The sequence below is a fragment of the Bidens hawaiensis genome, unplaced genomic scaffold (genome assembly GCF_021521415.1).
Source record: "Bidens hawaiensis isolate Kalapana, Puna unplaced genomic scaffold, B.hawaiensis_p1.1 tig00030202_1, whole genome shotgun sequence".
NCBI classification, from domain to species: Eukaryota; Viridiplantae; Streptophyta; class Magnoliopsida; order Asterales; family Asteraceae; genus Bidens; species Bidens hawaiensis.
Window position 1 is genome coordinate 202,971 of NW_027495021.1, and position 18,464 is coordinate 221,434.

General features: G+C 37.1%; 1 protein-coding gene across 1 annotated transcript; it reads right to left on the minus strand.

Moving 5' to 3' along the window:
• Positions 1-9,891: 9,891 nt before the first annotated feature.
• On the minus strand, positions 9,892-17,493 carry LOC143580020 (photosystem I reaction center subunit XI, chloroplastic-like). The gene is made up of 3 exons (XM_077063163.1): positions 17,480-17,493; positions 17,176-17,380; positions 9,892-10,393 (listed from the first exon to the last, which is right to left on the minus strand). The coding sequence occupies exons 2-3, from the start codon at positions 17,338-17,340 to the stop codon at positions 9,902-9,904; spliced, it is 657 nt and encodes a 218-aa protein (XP_076919278.1). The 5' UTR covers positions 17,341-17,380; positions 17,480-17,493; the 3' UTR covers positions 9,892-9,901.
• Between the last annotated feature and the right edge of the window lie 971 nt (positions 17,494-18,464).

Consider the following 18,464-nt stretch of genomic DNA (forward strand, 5'->3'; position numbering starts at 1 on the left):
AGAGTTACATATTTTGAACACAATATTATTGTATAAATATTCGTTGACAGAGAAATATTTCAAATGCAAGTATCATCACTCGTGTGCCATGTATTATATATAAATTCTTGCAATCAAAACTTTGTTTTTAAAATATTAGATTGATTTATTTTTTATATCTAATGTTTATAGAGTTTATAAACTTGCAACGCTTTTATAAAATATTTGAAAACTAGTGTTTTACCCGGCGCAATGCGCCGTGACAGGTCGGTAAAACCCGGAAAATTGTGAAACCCAAGTGTTGTTGGTCGCAAGTTTTGAGGTTGTAAGTCAACGCGAATTTGGTCGGTTTCGTTTACGTGTGTTATTGTACCGGAACTAAAACCAAAGAAAAAAAATAATAATAAAATTTGAGGTGGACCAATGGGGTAGCGTCAACCGGTAAAACTCGGGCGTTGGTAACACCAGACCATTATCGATCCCAGGCGTTGAGGAGGTGAGTCTAAGCAAATTCGGTTGGTTTTTGTCACGTTAGATAAGGTAGCGGAACTAAAAAAACAAAACAAAACAAAATCGGCATTCGGTAGGTTTTCGTCATGTTTGTTACGGTACTGGAACTAAAACAAAACACGCTGAGCCTAGTCGAATTTGGTCAGTTTCCATCACGTTCGTTACGGTACCGGAACTAAAACAAAACAAAACAAAATACAAAATTGACATTTGATCAGACCGCAACTAAAACAAGCCAAAAAAACCAACAAGATACCGCAAAGTAGCCTTACCAGGACTTTGCGACATTAGTAAATTATATTGTATAATAATAATGATAACTCATGTGTATAGTCACGGCGTGAATTACCATGGACCAATCAGGGCTTACTACATGAAGTGTGTTTTTCCTGCCACTTATTTTGTCGTGTGTCACCGTAGACCAATCAGAGCTTACTACAAGGGTTGTGTTTTTTCCTAACACTCATTTTGTGAAAACTCAACCATCAAAAGCATGAAGTCATTTTTTTATTTTTACTCTACCGAAGTGTCCCTATCACAAGGATAGTGTTTGTATATAATGTTTTAAGGGCTTTTCATTTATTTAAAACTAGTCTTTCATTCTTAACAAACCCAAAGTCTGAAATTTAGGGAAAGAATAAAGAAAAGTTTGTCAATCTAGAGAGACATTCCAAAGAAGAATATATTCAAGCCTTTTTAAGTTCATAAAGTGTCTTGAAATATTCTCTTTCATTTCATACTTGCAAATCAGCAACAAAGAGAGGGTTTCTTGTATTGTGAATATGACATCTTAGATGCAAGACTACCGTCTTTGAAGTGTTTACTTATTTGGTGTTAATACTTTTGAAGAATTAAGACATTTGGTTCATTTATTCAGCTTTCACATGGATCTACCGTTTCTCAGTAAAAAGGTTGTTTTTCTAAGACCCTATTAACGTTGTTAAATTTATATAAATTTCAAGATACTACACATGGATCATTGGAAGGGTTTTTATATTGAAGTTTGTAAATTGTACAAAGAACAAAGAATGGTCGTTTCAAGGTCGTCACCGGTAACCTGAACCCACTCGACCACCATTTTTTTAGGCATAATAAAAACTAGGTCGTGAACAACTAATCAAATTTTCTTTGATCATAAGTGTTTTTTGCTTGATTTGGTTATATAAGTTCAATGTAATTTTCTAAATATGTAATGGTTTTATTAATTCCAACTATCATATTTTGGTTGCTGTCGTACCTAACTAATGAGTTGGCTGCTGAGGGTCCCATCTTTTAACGATTTTGTTCCCAAGGGTCCGCAACTAATAGAATCTTAATGTCGTTACTTGAAGGTCGCCAAAAAAAAGGCTTTTGGTCGGAAAAGTCACAACTTTTGCCGGAAGATCAACCTGAACATCACCAGCACCAACCGACTAACCACCAACTAAACACCACCGCTTGAGCATCACAAACTGATTCCGACTATGGTTATAGGGTTCCGTTGACCTCAATAATTGAGGCTTTTAGTAAAAAAGGTTCTTAAAGGTTTGATATAAGGTTACAAAGATGTTTGGGACGATAATATTGACCCCGGGCAGATTACGGATAATCTGGGGGTTAAATAGATGTTTCTCACGAGGGGTTAGACCCGGCAAAGATGGTTCTTCTGATAACCTGCAAAACAGACACCGTGAGCTCGTCACTAAGAAGGGGGGGGGTACCTCCTTGTGACCACCCTCCGGCGTGAGAATCAGACTAGATTGCTCTTGAATATAAGTGTATATTAAGAGATTGCTAGAGCAGATATCAGGTATAAGATATAAGATAAGATGAGATGATCATACCATTTGGGGTATTTATAGCCGAAGGTAGGTTTCCAAGAAGATGTAGCTGGCTGAATAGTATTCCTGTTCTACCAACTGTGGCCTACGCACGTGCCATGCTGGTAGTTGGTGGGTAGGCAGCGGCTGACAGTGACCAGGCCTGCTGTGTACTTATTCCTTTTCCACCAACTGCAGGCTATGCACGTGGTATGACAGGAGTTGGTGAGTAGGCAGCGGCTAATAGTGACATACAGTACAAGAGCATGCTGCTCGCCATACTGTTGTCAATGAGCTGTCGTATCTCTGGTCAGATCTTTTGCCCATACCTCGTCAGGTACAGTACAAAAGATCCTCCAGTATCGTACGGACTGGCTCATTTGGGCGGGAGTATTCCCCCTCCCGCCTTTGTGCGGGATTGTTCCCGGCTTTGCTCATTCCTTCAGGTGACTACTGAATTATTGAGAGCTAAGTGCCTTGTGCGTGTAGCCTTGCTGCGTGGGTGGCCCTCCCTGATGGCTTGTATCCGCAGCTGCGGGAACAGGTGGAGTACTTCACCATTGGGAGGCATTTCCTGCGGGAACAGCTTGCGTACTGCGCGTAAGGACGTCACGTCTCTGAGCATGGTGGGTCCTGCGGATCCAGTTGGTTTCTGCGCAGACGTTTCTCTTCAAGGTGAGTCCTGCGGGTCCAACTGGGCTCTGCTGGGACCTACCTCTTCACTGTCGTACCTAACTAATGAGTTGGCTGCTGAGGGTCCCATCTTTTAACGATTTTGTTCCCAAGGGTCCGCAACTAATAGAATCTTAATGTCGTTACTTGCAGGTCGCCAAAAAAAAGGCTTTTGGTCGGAAAAGTCACAACTTTTGCTAGAAGATCAACCTGAACATCACCAGCACCAACCGACTAACCACCAACTAAACACCACCGCTTGAGCATCACAAACTGATTCCGACTATGGTTATAGGGTTCCGTTGACCTCAATAATTGAGGCTTTTAGTAAAAAAGGTTCTTAAATGTTTGATATAAGGTTACAAAGATGTTTGGGACGATAATATTGAGTTTTCTGAAGAAAATGTTAGTTTTGTAGCAAAAAATGTTTTTTCCGAAACCTGCAATTAACGTTGTTAGAATTCTGTTAGTTGCAGACCGTTGGGTAAAAAATTGATAAAAGGTGGGATTGTTATTAGCCAATTCGTTAGTCAGAATTGGCAGCAACCAAAAGATGATAATTGGGATTAATAAAAACCAATACATTTTTTCTAAATATCTGCATGGGTGGGTGACGAATAAAAACAGGGCATGAGGATTAAAAGTTATCATTGTTAATTTAAATATCTTTTGAAACACATCCTCATAGTGTTATATTGTTGTTGAATTTAGTTTCAGATGAATACTAATGGATTAAAAATCAAAGTTACTGGATTCAATGACATCTTCTCATTTACGGGTGGTCCCATCCGCATTCCCCGACCCATGCCACTGCCCGCCCTTGGTATTTATCATCCAGCACAATCTTACACCATGAAACAAATCTCGTAATTACCCTTGCGTCGGGGCGATCCTCCTCATGCTCCTACTCCCGTTCATCCATGTAGCAGTCATCATCAAGAACAGCAAACGACATCCTCAAGCTCATCTGAGGTTGAGTCATCATCCGGGTGCGCCGTCTGGCTTCACGTCGATGATCACATCCACGGTCTCGTTCTCTGAATTTGGAGCATTCACCAGGATAAATCTCAGTGAGCTTCGGTGGATGATACCATAGGACAATTCATCGACGCCAGGATTAGGGTTGGTTATCTTGATTATCGATTTCCGTTTGAATCTGAAACAAGTATATACGAAACCCTTACAAGGGTTGGCTTGTTGGGCCTGTAAACTGGGCCGCCCAATTGTAGTTACTAATTCGTTTTATTATTATTATACCTTAAATAAATACATCATCCCCAAAATCACAAGTTTTGTTTATTTTTTGTGTTATCGATTTAGGCCGACTCAGCGACTTTGAAGGTCTTAATCAAAACGAGATTTTGTGGCCCTAACCAAACAATTGTAAGGTAACACCCCCCCTGCTTATCACAAGTCTCGAACTCTTGACTTACAACTTAGCGACAACCAAGTTAGGCAGATCGGGTGTCTTCTAGTCTTCTAGACAATTAGTTAAGTGTGAATACATAATGTATTTTTAGACATTAGTTAATGTATCTATACATAATGTTTTTTTAGACATTGGTTAAGTGTAAACCTAAAGTTCTTGTTTGGTTTCGCTGGCCCACGGCTGTAACGCCCTCGTTTCGATAATAAATAAATAAAGTATCGCGAGTTTATTCTAGTTAACGTGTCATGTGACGTTGAATTAAATTAATTAAATATTTTAGGAGAATGGATAAAGTTAATAGAAACTAGTGGACTTAAGGATGATTATGGGCTTAAAAGGCTTTGGGTCTTGCCTATTTAAACCCTTAAACCCTAATTCCATACTTATCCACATCATTCCAATCATTGTTACACCCATACACACACAGACCTCATATACCAAATATTCCAAATTCAAGTTCATTCAATCCAAGATCTAATCTATCAAAATCTTTAAGGTATGTCATAAAATCAATGTTATCTTTTTCATCCATTCACCTTTGGCTTGTTCTTAATAAAGATAAAATAATACTAGATGACCAAAACGAATTATATAAGTGAAACCATAATAACCGAACGTAAATGAGCTCTAATTGGACCCGACTGAGAAGAGTTGGATCTTGGTTAAGGAATTTGGCAGTATAACTAATTAACCGGTAAGCTTGGCTCGCGTGAGACGAGACCCAACAGCTAAAGGAACCCGAAACTGGTGCGTGAGAACTTGGTTTCCAACCCGGGACTCGAACCAAATAGCAATAGATCGTCTCAACCCCAATAGCTCGAGTAACCATGTGACCACGGCTCAAGGCCTCGGGTCCAATGGAGATGGCTAAGACCGGATCCCGAACCCGGGTCGAACAGGAATGTAGCAGTGAGCCGACTCGATAAAAGTAGAACTCGGCTCGAGTGAACAAAGTGTAAACATAAAAACCGGATCCAAATGAAACAGCTCTAAGTGTTTTGAATCGCATCACTTCTGCAACTAGGATGGAAACCATTCGAACGACTTGATGGAAACCATTCGCGCGACTCGTTGGAACCATTCGCGCGAATTGTTGGAACCATTCACGCGACTCGAAGGAAACATTCGCGTGACTCGTTGAAAATCATTCGCGCGACTCGAATCGTTCTTATGCGATTGGAACTGTTTGTGTGACTCAGTTAACCCTGCTCAGACTCAGCCCAGCCCTTAACCTCGTCTTATTGGTTGCCGGAATCGGAAGAAGTGGCGGTGGTGGTTGCCGTGAGTTGGAAAGGAAAAAGAAGAAGAAGAGAAGAGGAAGGAGATAGGAAGGGGAGGAGTGGTTGGTGATTATAATAACAATAATAATAATAATAATAAGAAATTGAATATAGGGCTATTAAACACCTAAGCCTTACATGTGAAACCATCAAAACTACGTAGTTTTGATTAAAATTTCTAAAAAGTTGATTTTATTACTTTCCTAAAGTATGTATCCATTCCCTTATTAGTCGGCTAAACCTCTAATTCTTAATTCATCATTTTTTATGAAAACAAATTTAAATAAAGTGCTAGATTAATATGATGAAAATAGGAAGATAATTAAGAATATATTAAAATGATATGAATGGCAACTGAAATTCCAGATCACAAATCTATTTTTTGGTTTCTACTTTTTCATCAGAAAAGTAGCAGAAGACTAGACTTTTAATTTTTCCATTGTTTTTCAATTTAAATGAAAGTTTTCAAAGTATATATTTCTTTATTCTCATCTCGCCGAATTAAGAATTGAGGGTTTTTAATTTAAACAGGTTGAATTAAGGATTAGAGACTCTTAATTAGCTAATTTAATGGAGAGAAAACATAATTAAGAAAAGAATAAAATTAGCTTTTGAAAACTTTTAATCAAAACTACGTAGTTTTGATGGTTTCATATGTAAACTTAGGTACTTGACAGCCCCATATTCACTTTTCCCTAATAATAATATAGTATTAATAATAAAATACATAATAATACTTTTAATAAATATAATAATAAAAGGATGTAAGGAGGTAAGAACTTAAACAAAACCCGAACCCGAGACCCGACTTGTCTAACGACCCGTGACCCGCCTCAATCGAAGGAATGGGAGTTGAATATGAACCCACTCGTTAAACAAATGAAATTATTAATGGAGTTAGGTATAAACACGACACGTCCCGACCTGAACTCACTTAGGGAAACGTTAACTCATAAACGCATTAAGGACGTGAATGAATAATAAAGAAGCGAATATGATATAAATATACAATACTAATAAATAAGGATTTAGTATATTCAATTAATATGATCGGTTAAAGAAAGATACATGTCGGTTCAGCTAACTTAAAAGTTAACCCCATTAATTTAAGAAAATAAAGAACAAAGAAATACAGAGATTAATACGTGTATGTTATTAACAGTTAGTCGGGCACAGTTGAAGAAATGCATTACCATTAATTCGGAGAGGAATCGTCTACAGGTGAGTTCTAGTCCCTTTTATGTGTTATGTTTTCGGGGCTGTATGCATACTACGATGTGTTAGACTAATACACTTACCTTAAATAGTAAGTGTATATTAGATATATGTTTGAGTATGAATTTAAATGATATGGATTGACTAACTAATATGCACGTAGTTGTTATATTAGTTATGATTGAAGGAAGTAGAAGGGTAATGTAACGAAGGTAGGATTGCATGGTATGTTAGAGGGCACCGGGCCCTAATAATAACCGAGGTATGTAGGGACTGGACCCTTATAATATCCAAGGTACGTAGGAACTGGACCTTTATAATATCCAAGGTATGTAGGACGCCGGATCCTTATAAATTCTGAGGTATGTAGGGACTGGACCCTTATAATATCCAAGGTATGTAGGGGCCGGGCCCTTATAATATCCGAGGTATGTAGTCAGTAAGAAGCTTGAATGTATGTATGTATGTTTGAATACTAGATGAACAGGTAAGTATTAATACGTATCTTCGGACGCGTATTGTGAAGAAAGTGAATGTAATGTATGTTAATTAACTAAAACTCACTCAGCGTAGCTGACTTTTAGTATGCACGCAGGCAAGTAGAATGAGACAAGTTGCTTGATGAGGACACGTGGCAATAAGAGGAAGACTGGCATCACTAGGAAGAGGATTCACGTGTCATTTATGTTTTATGTTTAAGAATTATGTTATTTCTGTTTAAGACAATGTATTTATGTTATATATGAATGGTTGACTTTATTTCCGCGAAATGTTTTAATTAACTATGATTTTCCGAATTATGTGAATGAGTAAATCCAACCAGCGTGAAAGTAGGGCACCCAGGAACGGGGGCCTTACAACGGCCGGTCCTGGCCTATAGCCATGCTTTGGCCACGAGGTAAATACAGTATTTTTAATTTTATTATAATCATCAAAAATATTTTTCTAAGTTTCTGCAGTAATTTTAGCCTGCGAATATCTTTATTGGTGATTGATTCTTGCTTCTAACTTGATGCTTGCGTAAGAAACCTGCCTCAGTGATGTCTTTAGATCACGACTTGCCACGTTTTCCCCTGTGACTAATCTGATTGGTTGTGAGACGATGACTTCTTCCTACTGGAACTTCGTTCATTCCTTCACTCAGGCTCATACCATCAATGTGGTCTAGGAAATCTCATTTAATAATAGTTTTAGTAAGACCAGGGAAGCAAAAGCAGAACATGATGTAAATCTAAGAGGCTAATAATATAGGTTCTATTAATAACTAAAACTTCAGTGAGGCTTTTACATATGATATATTAATACTTAAGATATTAAAGGACAATTGCATTAATCTTATCTTAAAAGATTTATAAAACTCAAAGGCCAATAGAAAAGAAACTATGTTTTATTAAAGGTGACGATCTATTTGGATGCCATTTTGTTATATAAAACATTTTGCAAAAGTTACGTAAAAATGTTATATGTCTATTATAAAACCATAAGTTTATGTCATCCTATTTAGAACACTTACAAATTAAGGTTTTCTTGTAAAAAGTGCAACCATTTGAATTTTCTTAATAATGGGTAAGGTAGATGGGGTGATGGCAACAATAGTGGATTGTGCTACAATAAAGGTTTAAAAGAACATAAGTTGTAATTATGATTATATCCAAGTTTTTAAAAAATATGTTGATTTGTTATAGAGAAAAGAAAAAAAAAACATTTAAATTTTATGTAAAAATCCTAATTATGTGTTGATATTGCAACAGTCTCATGGCTTGCTTTTCACCTTTTATGAATTGGTTTGTTAAAAACATGAGATGATTTGGCTCAAACTCACTTGCTCATATAAGGGGAAAATTTTAGCAAGGTTCAAGCTGAATATAGCCAATTTGTATTCGTATAAAAACTTTAGGTGATTTGACTCAAGTAACTCACTCCTTGACTCTGTAAATTACCCATTTCCTTTTTGGATACTGCTTATTTGAAATTAATACAATTTAAAATTATCGTTAATCCGTTATTCAGTTTGTGTGTAAAAGCATACTAAACATCGGTTCAAATGGCTACAATCCAAATCAACTCATTTTAGGGTGTGTTTGGGATTGCTTATTAAAGTGAAAAATGACTTTTTATTAAAAGGACTTATTAACTTATAAATTTTTTTAAAAAAATGTTGGATTAGCATATGTGTTGGGGAAAACCCAAATGACTAAAAAAGACACTCTTTTTTTAAGAGTGTAATGGACTTTGAGGGTTATAAGAGTGTAATAGGTAAATAAAACCCATTAAGTTAATAAGTTACATATTCCTAACTTTTCAAAACCCCTTTATTTTGTCTTTACCATAACTTAAAATTCATAAGACTTTATTGTTTGCCAAACACCTTATAAACCTTGTTAACTTCTCAAAAAGTTTATAAGTTATAATTTGATGAAAATAAGGAATCCCAAACATTCCCTTAATAGAATGAGTTACCAAATAAATGTTGGGTTAAGCAATGTTTTAACAACCTGTCTTTACTTGTATCGAATTAGACTAAAAAATAGTACAACCATGTTGAATTTTTTTAGCTTGAAATTACGTACAAATGCAACTTCACTCAAAATATAATCGTAAAATACATGATTCCATAATAAAAGTTAATCCATAATGAAAAAACATACAAAAGCACTCAATTTTAAAAAATATCCAAAAGTTTACTCGTTTAAATGTTGCTATGTTAAAAGTAATTTTGAAGAAAAAAAATGAGCCGCAAATATCAAAATCTCTTGGGCTTAAAACTAGTTTACCGGTACAAACCGATGTTTTAAAAAAAACCGCTAGTTCGATTTTCTACCAAACATACTGTCTAGCTATATGTAACCGGTTTAACAGGTTGAACCGACCAGTTCGTACAGGTTTTTAAAACATTGGGGTTAAGTAAATACTAAATTTCTAATACATAAAAATATCATACACAATATCTTTCAAACAATCGTCATCCCCTTAATATACAACTAATATACAACTTGCCACATTGAAAGAGGCCCAATTTACTTAACATAGTAAGGTAGATCAAGTACATAGAGAAGAAAATATGCCCAAATGACCCCTGAGATCCCACCAAAGAAGAACCCACCACTGAACTTGGCCCAACCATCTGCGGTTTGAAGTTGGTCCGGCTCCTTTTTCCTCCCAGTCAAAGTTAACGATGGTGCGATCGATGGCTCGCCCTCTTTAAACGATGCAATCCCGTACATCGTCAAGCAAATGCTTAGAATCACAACCAATCCACCAGCAGCTAGTGATCCAGCTGCACCAGCATACTCTGTGTTCCTTAATGGGCCGGTTTTCACAAATGGGCCCACTAGAAAGAACTCGTGAGCTAGCCCGACCTCGATACCACGTAGTAATGGGTTGACTGCCGTGCGGTATCCAGGAAGGTTTGAAAGATACCAGGCGATCAATGGGCTTGATGTCACTGGAGTCTCGAGGCTTCCGATGAATGGGTCCCCGTTAATAGGCTGAATCACTTGGTAGGTTGGCTGAAGAAATTATTTTTCAAGTCTACTACTTCGTAAGAAGTTTCTTTACTATGTTTAAAAGAAAATTGATCCAACCTTGGAAAGTGATAGACAAACTGATTCTGTGTGCTTAATTAGTGAAGTTATTAGGCCTAAAAGACTTTAGAACAGTCATTGTATGTCATGGTAGCTTTTTATGGTGCGTAAAAGTAGAAGTGATACAAACTAAATCTCCTCGATTTTACGTGGAAACTCCTTAAGAGTTGTGCATGTCTCCATATATATCTTTCCGAATGATAGGCAGAAAAGCGATTACCCAGTCATACACGAGCCCGTGAGTGTTCTGATTCCCGTGAAAATTGCGTGTCAAGAAACTGCAGTGATCCAGATTCGGGACTTGCAGTTGTTCTCTGAAACTGTGTAAATCTTGTTATTAAAAAACAAAAAAAAAAAAAAAAAAAAAAAAAACTGAGACATTCTAGAGCTTATAATGTTAATACTTCTCAATCAAGATGCAAGAAAGAGAACGGGAAGAAGAGTCTAAAGATCGAAGAGTACTTACTATTTAATCAGACACTACGGGTCGAGGTCAACTCGGGGTGACTTGGGGAAAGCCAAATACGCTTTGAGAATAGATAGGAGACATCACAATCTCTGATGTGTTGCCCATTTAAATTTTGAGCTTAATTGAACCTAACCCGTATCACAGAAGCGATGAAAACCATTTTAAGTTATTTACCTGCTTACAACCTGTCTCTTTATGTCATAATACAGCTGAACATGGATCTATGTGACAGTCACGTAATTAGTATGATTCCTGTTCGGATCTTTTCTAAAACGTGGTAGTCCCTGTCGAGACTGAAATTTGATCCCGTGTACCTTATTTCTAAGTTTTATCCTACTTATGGAGTTGTATGATTTTATACCTGGTTACTTGGTCTTGATCGTATCATTTAACTCTTTAAAGGATGTTTTAAAACTTAATTGCAAATTGTTCAAATTATAGGGGTTTGTTCTGTAAATTTTAACATCGGCGAAGTTATCCCAACTTCGCCTGCAATAGGCGAAGTTATCCATAACTTCGCTTGTATAACCTTGACCCTATATAAAGAAGTTTTTGATCAAATGCTCAGTATTGTTTTTCAAAATCCGGCGAACTTATTCCCAGTAACCTTAAGCGAAGTTATATCTCGATCAATCTGTGTTATTTTTTCTCGAGTTCATTCCGTGTTAAAGGTGTGTAGGGTTGTTGCATCTTTTAATCTATGTCATTGGCGTTAATCAAAGGTCGTTTCGACCCGTTTAGTGACCTCGTTCTTTCAAACATCCAACACCCAATTTTCAAACTTATTTTCACGTGGTCGTAATCATATTGATCGTCTAGATCTCCATAAAAACATGTATTTAACAGTCCGCAATCTCCAAATTGACCAAATCAATTCGTTTGAACAACTAAACTGTTGCCGATTCATATTCAGGCGAACTTACAGTTTAGGCGAAGTTATCCTTAACTTCGCCTGAGGGTTAACTTCGCCTGATAATTAATTATGTAACAGTACATGAGGCGAAGTTGTGGTTAGGCGAAGTTAATGACCTGGCCCTTTTTACTTAACATTGATCAGGCGAAGTTCAAGTTGAGGCGAAGTTGTTCCCAACTTCGCCCCACCTCTAACTTCGCCTATACGAATAAATCATAACTTCGCTCATGGTAACAGGCGAACTTGTGATTTGCCTCGACGATTCTCTAACTTAGTCTGTTTTTGTTGCAGAAATGGCAGCTGTAGCTGGAGCAGGTGGTGCAGGTGGTGACGAAGGAGGAGATAACCATCGACAGTTTTTCCCGGGGCATAACATGTACATCACATTGGACCCGGATGCGAGCGGTGTTGATGATTTCCGCGAGATCATCACATTTCTACTCCGCTCGCGTATCTTCCACGCTATTACTACAACACTGCCTATCTCATTACCAAACATAGAAGATTTCTGGCAGATAGTGGAATATGACTGTCGAGTCGAGCCCCCGGTTATGCGTGCAACGGTTAACAATCAGATAATACAGTTCTCGTCTGAACAGATCAGGGTGGCTTTACAGTTTGGGGATGAAACGAGAGACGATCCTACAGACTTCGTGGCTCCATTCAGAGATGGTGCTTTTCTGAGGATGGGATATTCTGGTCCATTGGGAGATACTCAAAGACGAAAGGGATTCTTGTTAGACCAATGGCGATTTCTTATGCACGTGATGATCGTGTGTATGTCAGGGAGAAAGGCTGGTACGGATGGAATGGGTGCGACCATGCAGTCGGCGATGACTGCACTGACTTACATTAAGCGTTATAGCTTTAGTCAGATGGTATTCTACGAGATAGACCGTCAAAGAAGAGCGGTGGCGCGTGAGAGATTTATGATGTATCCAAGATTCCTTCAAATGATCTTGAATCATGTTGCTCCCACGTTACCTCAGCGCCGCCCGATTAGATATGTGGAGAGTGTAAGCAAGACGATCTTCGCTCAGTGTAGATCATCAAGTGCAAGAAGCAAGCCTGAGCTCCGTCCTCGACATACTCCATTATTTGGGTACTTAATCAACCCAGAGTATGTTCCAGCTCGTAGGGACGAGTTTCGGGATCCGGCACCACAACAGGCTGGAGCACCTCAACCACCACCTGAGGTACAATAAGCTTTACATGCTGCTCCTGTTGTGGCACCGGAGGAAAATGTAGACCTTGAAGCTGCGTTTGGCGATCAATGATTTTTGATATGGATCGTGTTGACCCTGAGGAAGAGGAACAGGTCTCGGTAGCCCGGGTTACTAGTGTGGATGTTGCTAGGGCAGCTACGACTGAGGCTGATTCTGATTCTTCAGATGATGATGTGGCTGAAGCTAGACGGATTTTGGTTACACAAGAAAGGATTCATGGGAAGAGGAAGAGAGACAATGATGACAGTGAGTCGGATTTTGAGGAAGATTTACATCAGTTGGTCCATAGATCGAGAAGGGAACGGGCAGGTGCAGGTTCGGGAGCTGGTGAGAGCTCAAGGGTGGTTCGTTTCACTCCACCCGCACTGTCTGTATGACTATAGTCCCTACACCATTGCAAGTTACAGGGCCAATCGCCACGGATGTTCCCGTGGTGACTACCTCATCTTCCTTCGGCATCCCACCCACTACATTCCAGCTCTCGGCTCCAGAGATTGTGTCCCTGCCACCTCCAACTCTTACTCCAACGGAGGTCGTAGCAAGGTTTGTTGAGTCGACAGTTGTTGATACTGCAGGGTTGTCGGTTACGATACCACCTGCGGTTACGTTTCCACCTGTTTCTGAGGTGCCGGTTACATTGGGAATCCTTCCTCCGTACGCTCAAGACATATCATATATGAGGTTTGATTTCGATGCAACCTTATCCGATTCGGAAAGAATTGCAGCGCTAGAAAGGGTCGTGGCAGAACAATCAAGGGTAAATCTTATCCAGACTCATGATATTCAGCGCCTCGTTGCGGAGAATCAGATTCAGTCGTCCCTCCTGATCGAGCATGGTAAAATAATTGATGCCTTGAAACAGTTCTTGGCATCTCAGGGGGAGACGGGCTGTAAGGGTGATAAGCCGAGGACGAAGAAGCGTAATGATCGAGACGATGATCCCAATGCATCGAAAGGTGCAGGTGGAGAGTTGCCAAGAACTGAACAAGCTTTTGGGACTTCCACATCTCAGGGGGAGTCAACGAGTGCAGCTGGCGGTTCAGGGGGTGATGATGTGGTGGTTGTGGATGCTGAGGAGGTGTTAGATGATGTTATAGGTGATGAGGATGTGTTACCGGTGGAGGAGATAGAGAAGATAGGGGCTGAGATTGTCATTGATAGTGAGATTGAAGAAGGAGAGATTGTGGAGGAGAACGTTGAGCACGAGATTCCGGAAGTTGATAAATAGGAGTGATGATAACATGGCTAGGGTCATTGGGAAGATAGTCTGGAAGGAAAGCATAAAGGAGAAAAAGTTCGAGCTGTTGAAACCACAGAAAGGAAAGCTTGTTGAAGACAAAGACAGAGGAATGAGAGCAGATGGCAAGCCGTGGATGATCATGAAGTATAAGCCGATCCGGTGTTTAAAAGAAGTGCCGATGAAACAAATGCCCAAGGATGTGCTCAACGATCTGAAGTGGTGGTATGTGGATTGTGAAACAGCTGAAGCAGTAATGGAGGATGAAGATGAACAAGAGCTGATGAGAGTTTATGATCCTATGCATCTAGTGAATCTGTCTCAAGCTGATCTGCAGGTGATGAACGAGAAAAAGATATTTTATATTCCTGCTTGGAAAGAAGAAGCAAAGAAGTATCAAAGAGTTGTTTCGGTTTGTGTACGAGAAGGCGTTCATGCTTGAATATGAAAGATACAAGATTTTTGGGATTACAAGACACGTGTTTGAAGATAGAGATATGAAGCTACTGCCAAGGGGGAGTCTGTTGGTACATGATGTCAGTAGTTCAGTGTCTAGTGTCTGTAATCGAGTTAGTTGGATTTGTATTTTGTATTAAGCGAAGTTAGCTCACAAGTTCGCTTATATAGGCGAACTTGTGGAACAAGCGAAGTTAGTGACAACTTCGCCTAAACATGTTAGGCGAAGTTGTCGTCTGTTATATACAGCTAGGTTACGGCTGAATTAGATGAATCAGTTTATGAGTTGTTCAGAGTTTGTGTAATCGGTGATCAGTGAATCACGTGTTTCAAGTTGCAATACAACGTGTCTTTGTTTATTGTAACGTGTGTTTGATTGTGTTAACGTGTATCGTCTTCTACGCTCGTATCGTCTTACGTAGGGATTCCGCACCTACGTAGAACGAGATATTCCGTGTAGATCCGGCTGGGAACCTACAATAGCACAACATAATAATGGTAATTAGCCATGTAAATGAGCGAGTTCAACTAGACTTGTAAGCCTAAACGGGCCTGTTATTTGTTTCTTTTTCATTTGGCATGTAAAATATATATTTAGATAACAATTTTATTATTAAAAACTATGATAAAATAGCCAACTAATATATCTATCTTACTAGATTTTATCCCCCGTATTACGGGGGTTGTTTTACATTATTCGTTTTTAATATTTATATATGTATATTTGGATTTTAATTTATTTATTGTAAGAAAGTTAATAATTAATATACTTGAAGTTTGATGATGAAATGGTTTCACAAAAAATAATATGTTATAATCCGGTTTAAAAGCTATCTGGGTTTGGTGATACCCATTTATTTTCTTTATTATAAAATTGTTTATTAATTATAAATAATATCTTTTTTTAAAATAAAACAGGATATTAATTTTTAGTATATTCCTATTTAATAGGATTTTCATATCAAATATTTGATGAGATTATTTTTTAATATAATGAGATGTTATAACCTGTTTAAGAGCTATCTGAGTTTGGTGAGACCTTTGCCCGTGAATTCGGGTCAAATGCGTGAGAAACCTTCATTTACAAATAAAGTAATCCGATGGCTTGAGAGAATGGTTGTTTTACATTTTTCGTTTTCTAATATTTATTTTTTGGATCTTATTTTTTTTATTGTAAGAAAGTTAATAATATACTTAGGGTTTGATGATGAAAGACTTTCATAAATAAATAATATGTTATAACCCGTTTAAAAGCTATCTGGATTTGATGACCCATGACCCGCTTATGTTTTTTACTATAAAATTGTTTATTAATTATAAATAATATCTTTTTCTTTTTAAATTGGATATTAAATTTTGGGGGAAGGTTCATGTGCATTTTATTCTTAACATGAGAACGTAGAAAATAATACCAATTTATAAAAAAATGAGAACGTAAGAAACGATATCAACTACAATATCAATCTACATAAACAATTATTTATAATAACAAAGAAAAAAACCTAAAAATTATAACAAAAGAATCAAAATCAAGAACAAAATAATAACAGCAAATACCAACAAATACTTATATCGGCAAAAGAAGAAATCTAATAATAACAACAAAACATAAATAAGCAAATACTTATAATGTCTTAAAATCAAAAATTAGCAACTACTAACAAAAAATAACATCAAACACTTATAAAAATAAACCTAATAATAACAGCAAATTGGTTCTCACTGTTTTCATGTTAAGAATAAAATGCATTTGATTCCGTTTCTTAAATTTAGTATATTCCTATTTTGTAGGATTTTCATATCAAATAATTGGTAAAATTAATTTTTAATTTAATGAGATGTTATAACCCGTTTAAGAGCTATCTGGTTTTGGTAAGACCCATACCCATGAATTTGGGTTAAATCAATAAGAGGCCTCAATTTAAAAATCAAGAAATCTGGTGGCTTCTATAAAAGGGGGGAGCGACAACATCACGACACATAAGATTTTTGGATTTTCGTTTATATATATTATGGATGTTATATATAAAAGTTATAGTTATAAAAATACAAAATACTATTATAAAGTTTTAAATATAAGTTAGTTAGCGGGTGTTTGGGTGAGCTTTTAAAATTGCTTATTTGATTTTTGAAACACAAAAGTCACTTTTGAAAAAGCTCTAATTTGAAGCTTCTGAAGAAGTTTTGCCAAATAAGCAAGATTTAATAACCCACCCAAACACCCCTTAATAAATAAATATTAAAGTAATCAAGCCGAAACTAATTTAAAAAACTACTCATAAACTAAACTTGAATTTTAGAAATAGAGCTCAAAACAAAATTCACTCGCTTATATTCCCTAAATTTAAATTCATAATTGAGGGGTATAAAAAGAAAACATAAATGAAAAATGGAAAGGAAGAAAACCTTATCACTTTGAACAGCCTTGATGGAGAAGGTAGATTTGGCTGAGGAAGGCAAAACTTTAAATGGTTTACCAGAAATGCCCCTGGGAGTAACAAGCCCTCTTTTGAAAGAAGTTGCCAAACTGCTCTTTAGTTGGCTAGCCATGGTAGAGGCTGCGGTGGCCATTTTGGTCAGTTCACTTGGTATGTTTTTTGAATCTCCTCAGCTCAGCTCTGATCAAATCAAATGGTTATAATATGAGAGACGCACATGAGTTGGCAAACACAATATCTTTTTTAGTGAATTTGTAGATGCTGACATACACGTGTACACTTGTTATTGGATCATTTGTGTTTGGATAGATTTTCCATTATCCATAATATGTGGCAAATATTGTGTCTAAAATATTTTTGGTATATTTCTATGTTTGTTTTTAAAGTTTGCAAAACTTGACATGTAGATTAAAGTCTTTCAACCATAATCTATTTATAAATGCCTTTTAACAAGACAAAGTTAAGAATATACGGATACAAAAATAAATCTCACAGATATAAGATATTGCGTATGGGAAATAAGTAAATTTCTCGGGCAAAACTATGCAACTTAGAAGAGGTCGAATTAGGAAGTGTCAACCCGCAAAGACTTCTTTTTTATACATGTATTATGTTGGAAAATTTTTGTGAAAAAAAAATATATATGTTTAAACTTTGAATTATTTTATTCAAGGTTGTTAGTCAATTAGTCAAAGCCATTAAAATGTCCTTTAATTTAGTCAAAAAAATTAAAGTTTTGGTTAATGGTTCCTTTAATTTGGTCAAAAAATTAAAGTTTTGGTTAATGATGGTTGAATGGTTTCAACTTTCTACTAGTATATTTAAGGAGCTCCTTGGTTGTAGACACACAAAAAACACAAAATTAACACATTCTCTCTTGTGTTTTCTCCAACTTTCTCCTTAAAAAATTCCAACATTCTTGATCATCTTCATCATTTTCTTTAAGGTACTATTCGGGTGCTAGAGCCCTCACCGGCAGTACATATTGCTTAGGCCGTTGTACCCTGGGAAACAAAACGGGGAGAGACACGGAATTTGTTTTAAGGGCCCCGTGTAAAACACGATCCTCGGCCACAAAGTCTACGGCACCATTCTTCTTCTACACATTTCTTGCATTATTTTATTTCAATTGTATTGTAATTTTGATTTTTTTCCAGTGTAATTCGTATTGTAATTTACTTGCTTTCCAAGATAGGTTTGATTCTTTGTATTGTAATCATTTTATTAAAAGTGTTTTGTTCTTATAGCGAAAGGTTT

Excerpts from the sequence above, each read along its gene's own strand:
- LOC143580020 (XM_077063163.1), bottom strand. The coding sequence starts at position 17,340 with ATGGCCACCGCAGCCTCTACCATGGCTAGCCAACTAAAGAGCAGTTTG. Across the intron at positions 10,394-17,175 it reads AGGCTGTTCAAAGTGATAAG|CCAACCTACCAAGTGATTCA; the intron begins GTTTTCTTCCTT and ends TAATTTCTTCAG.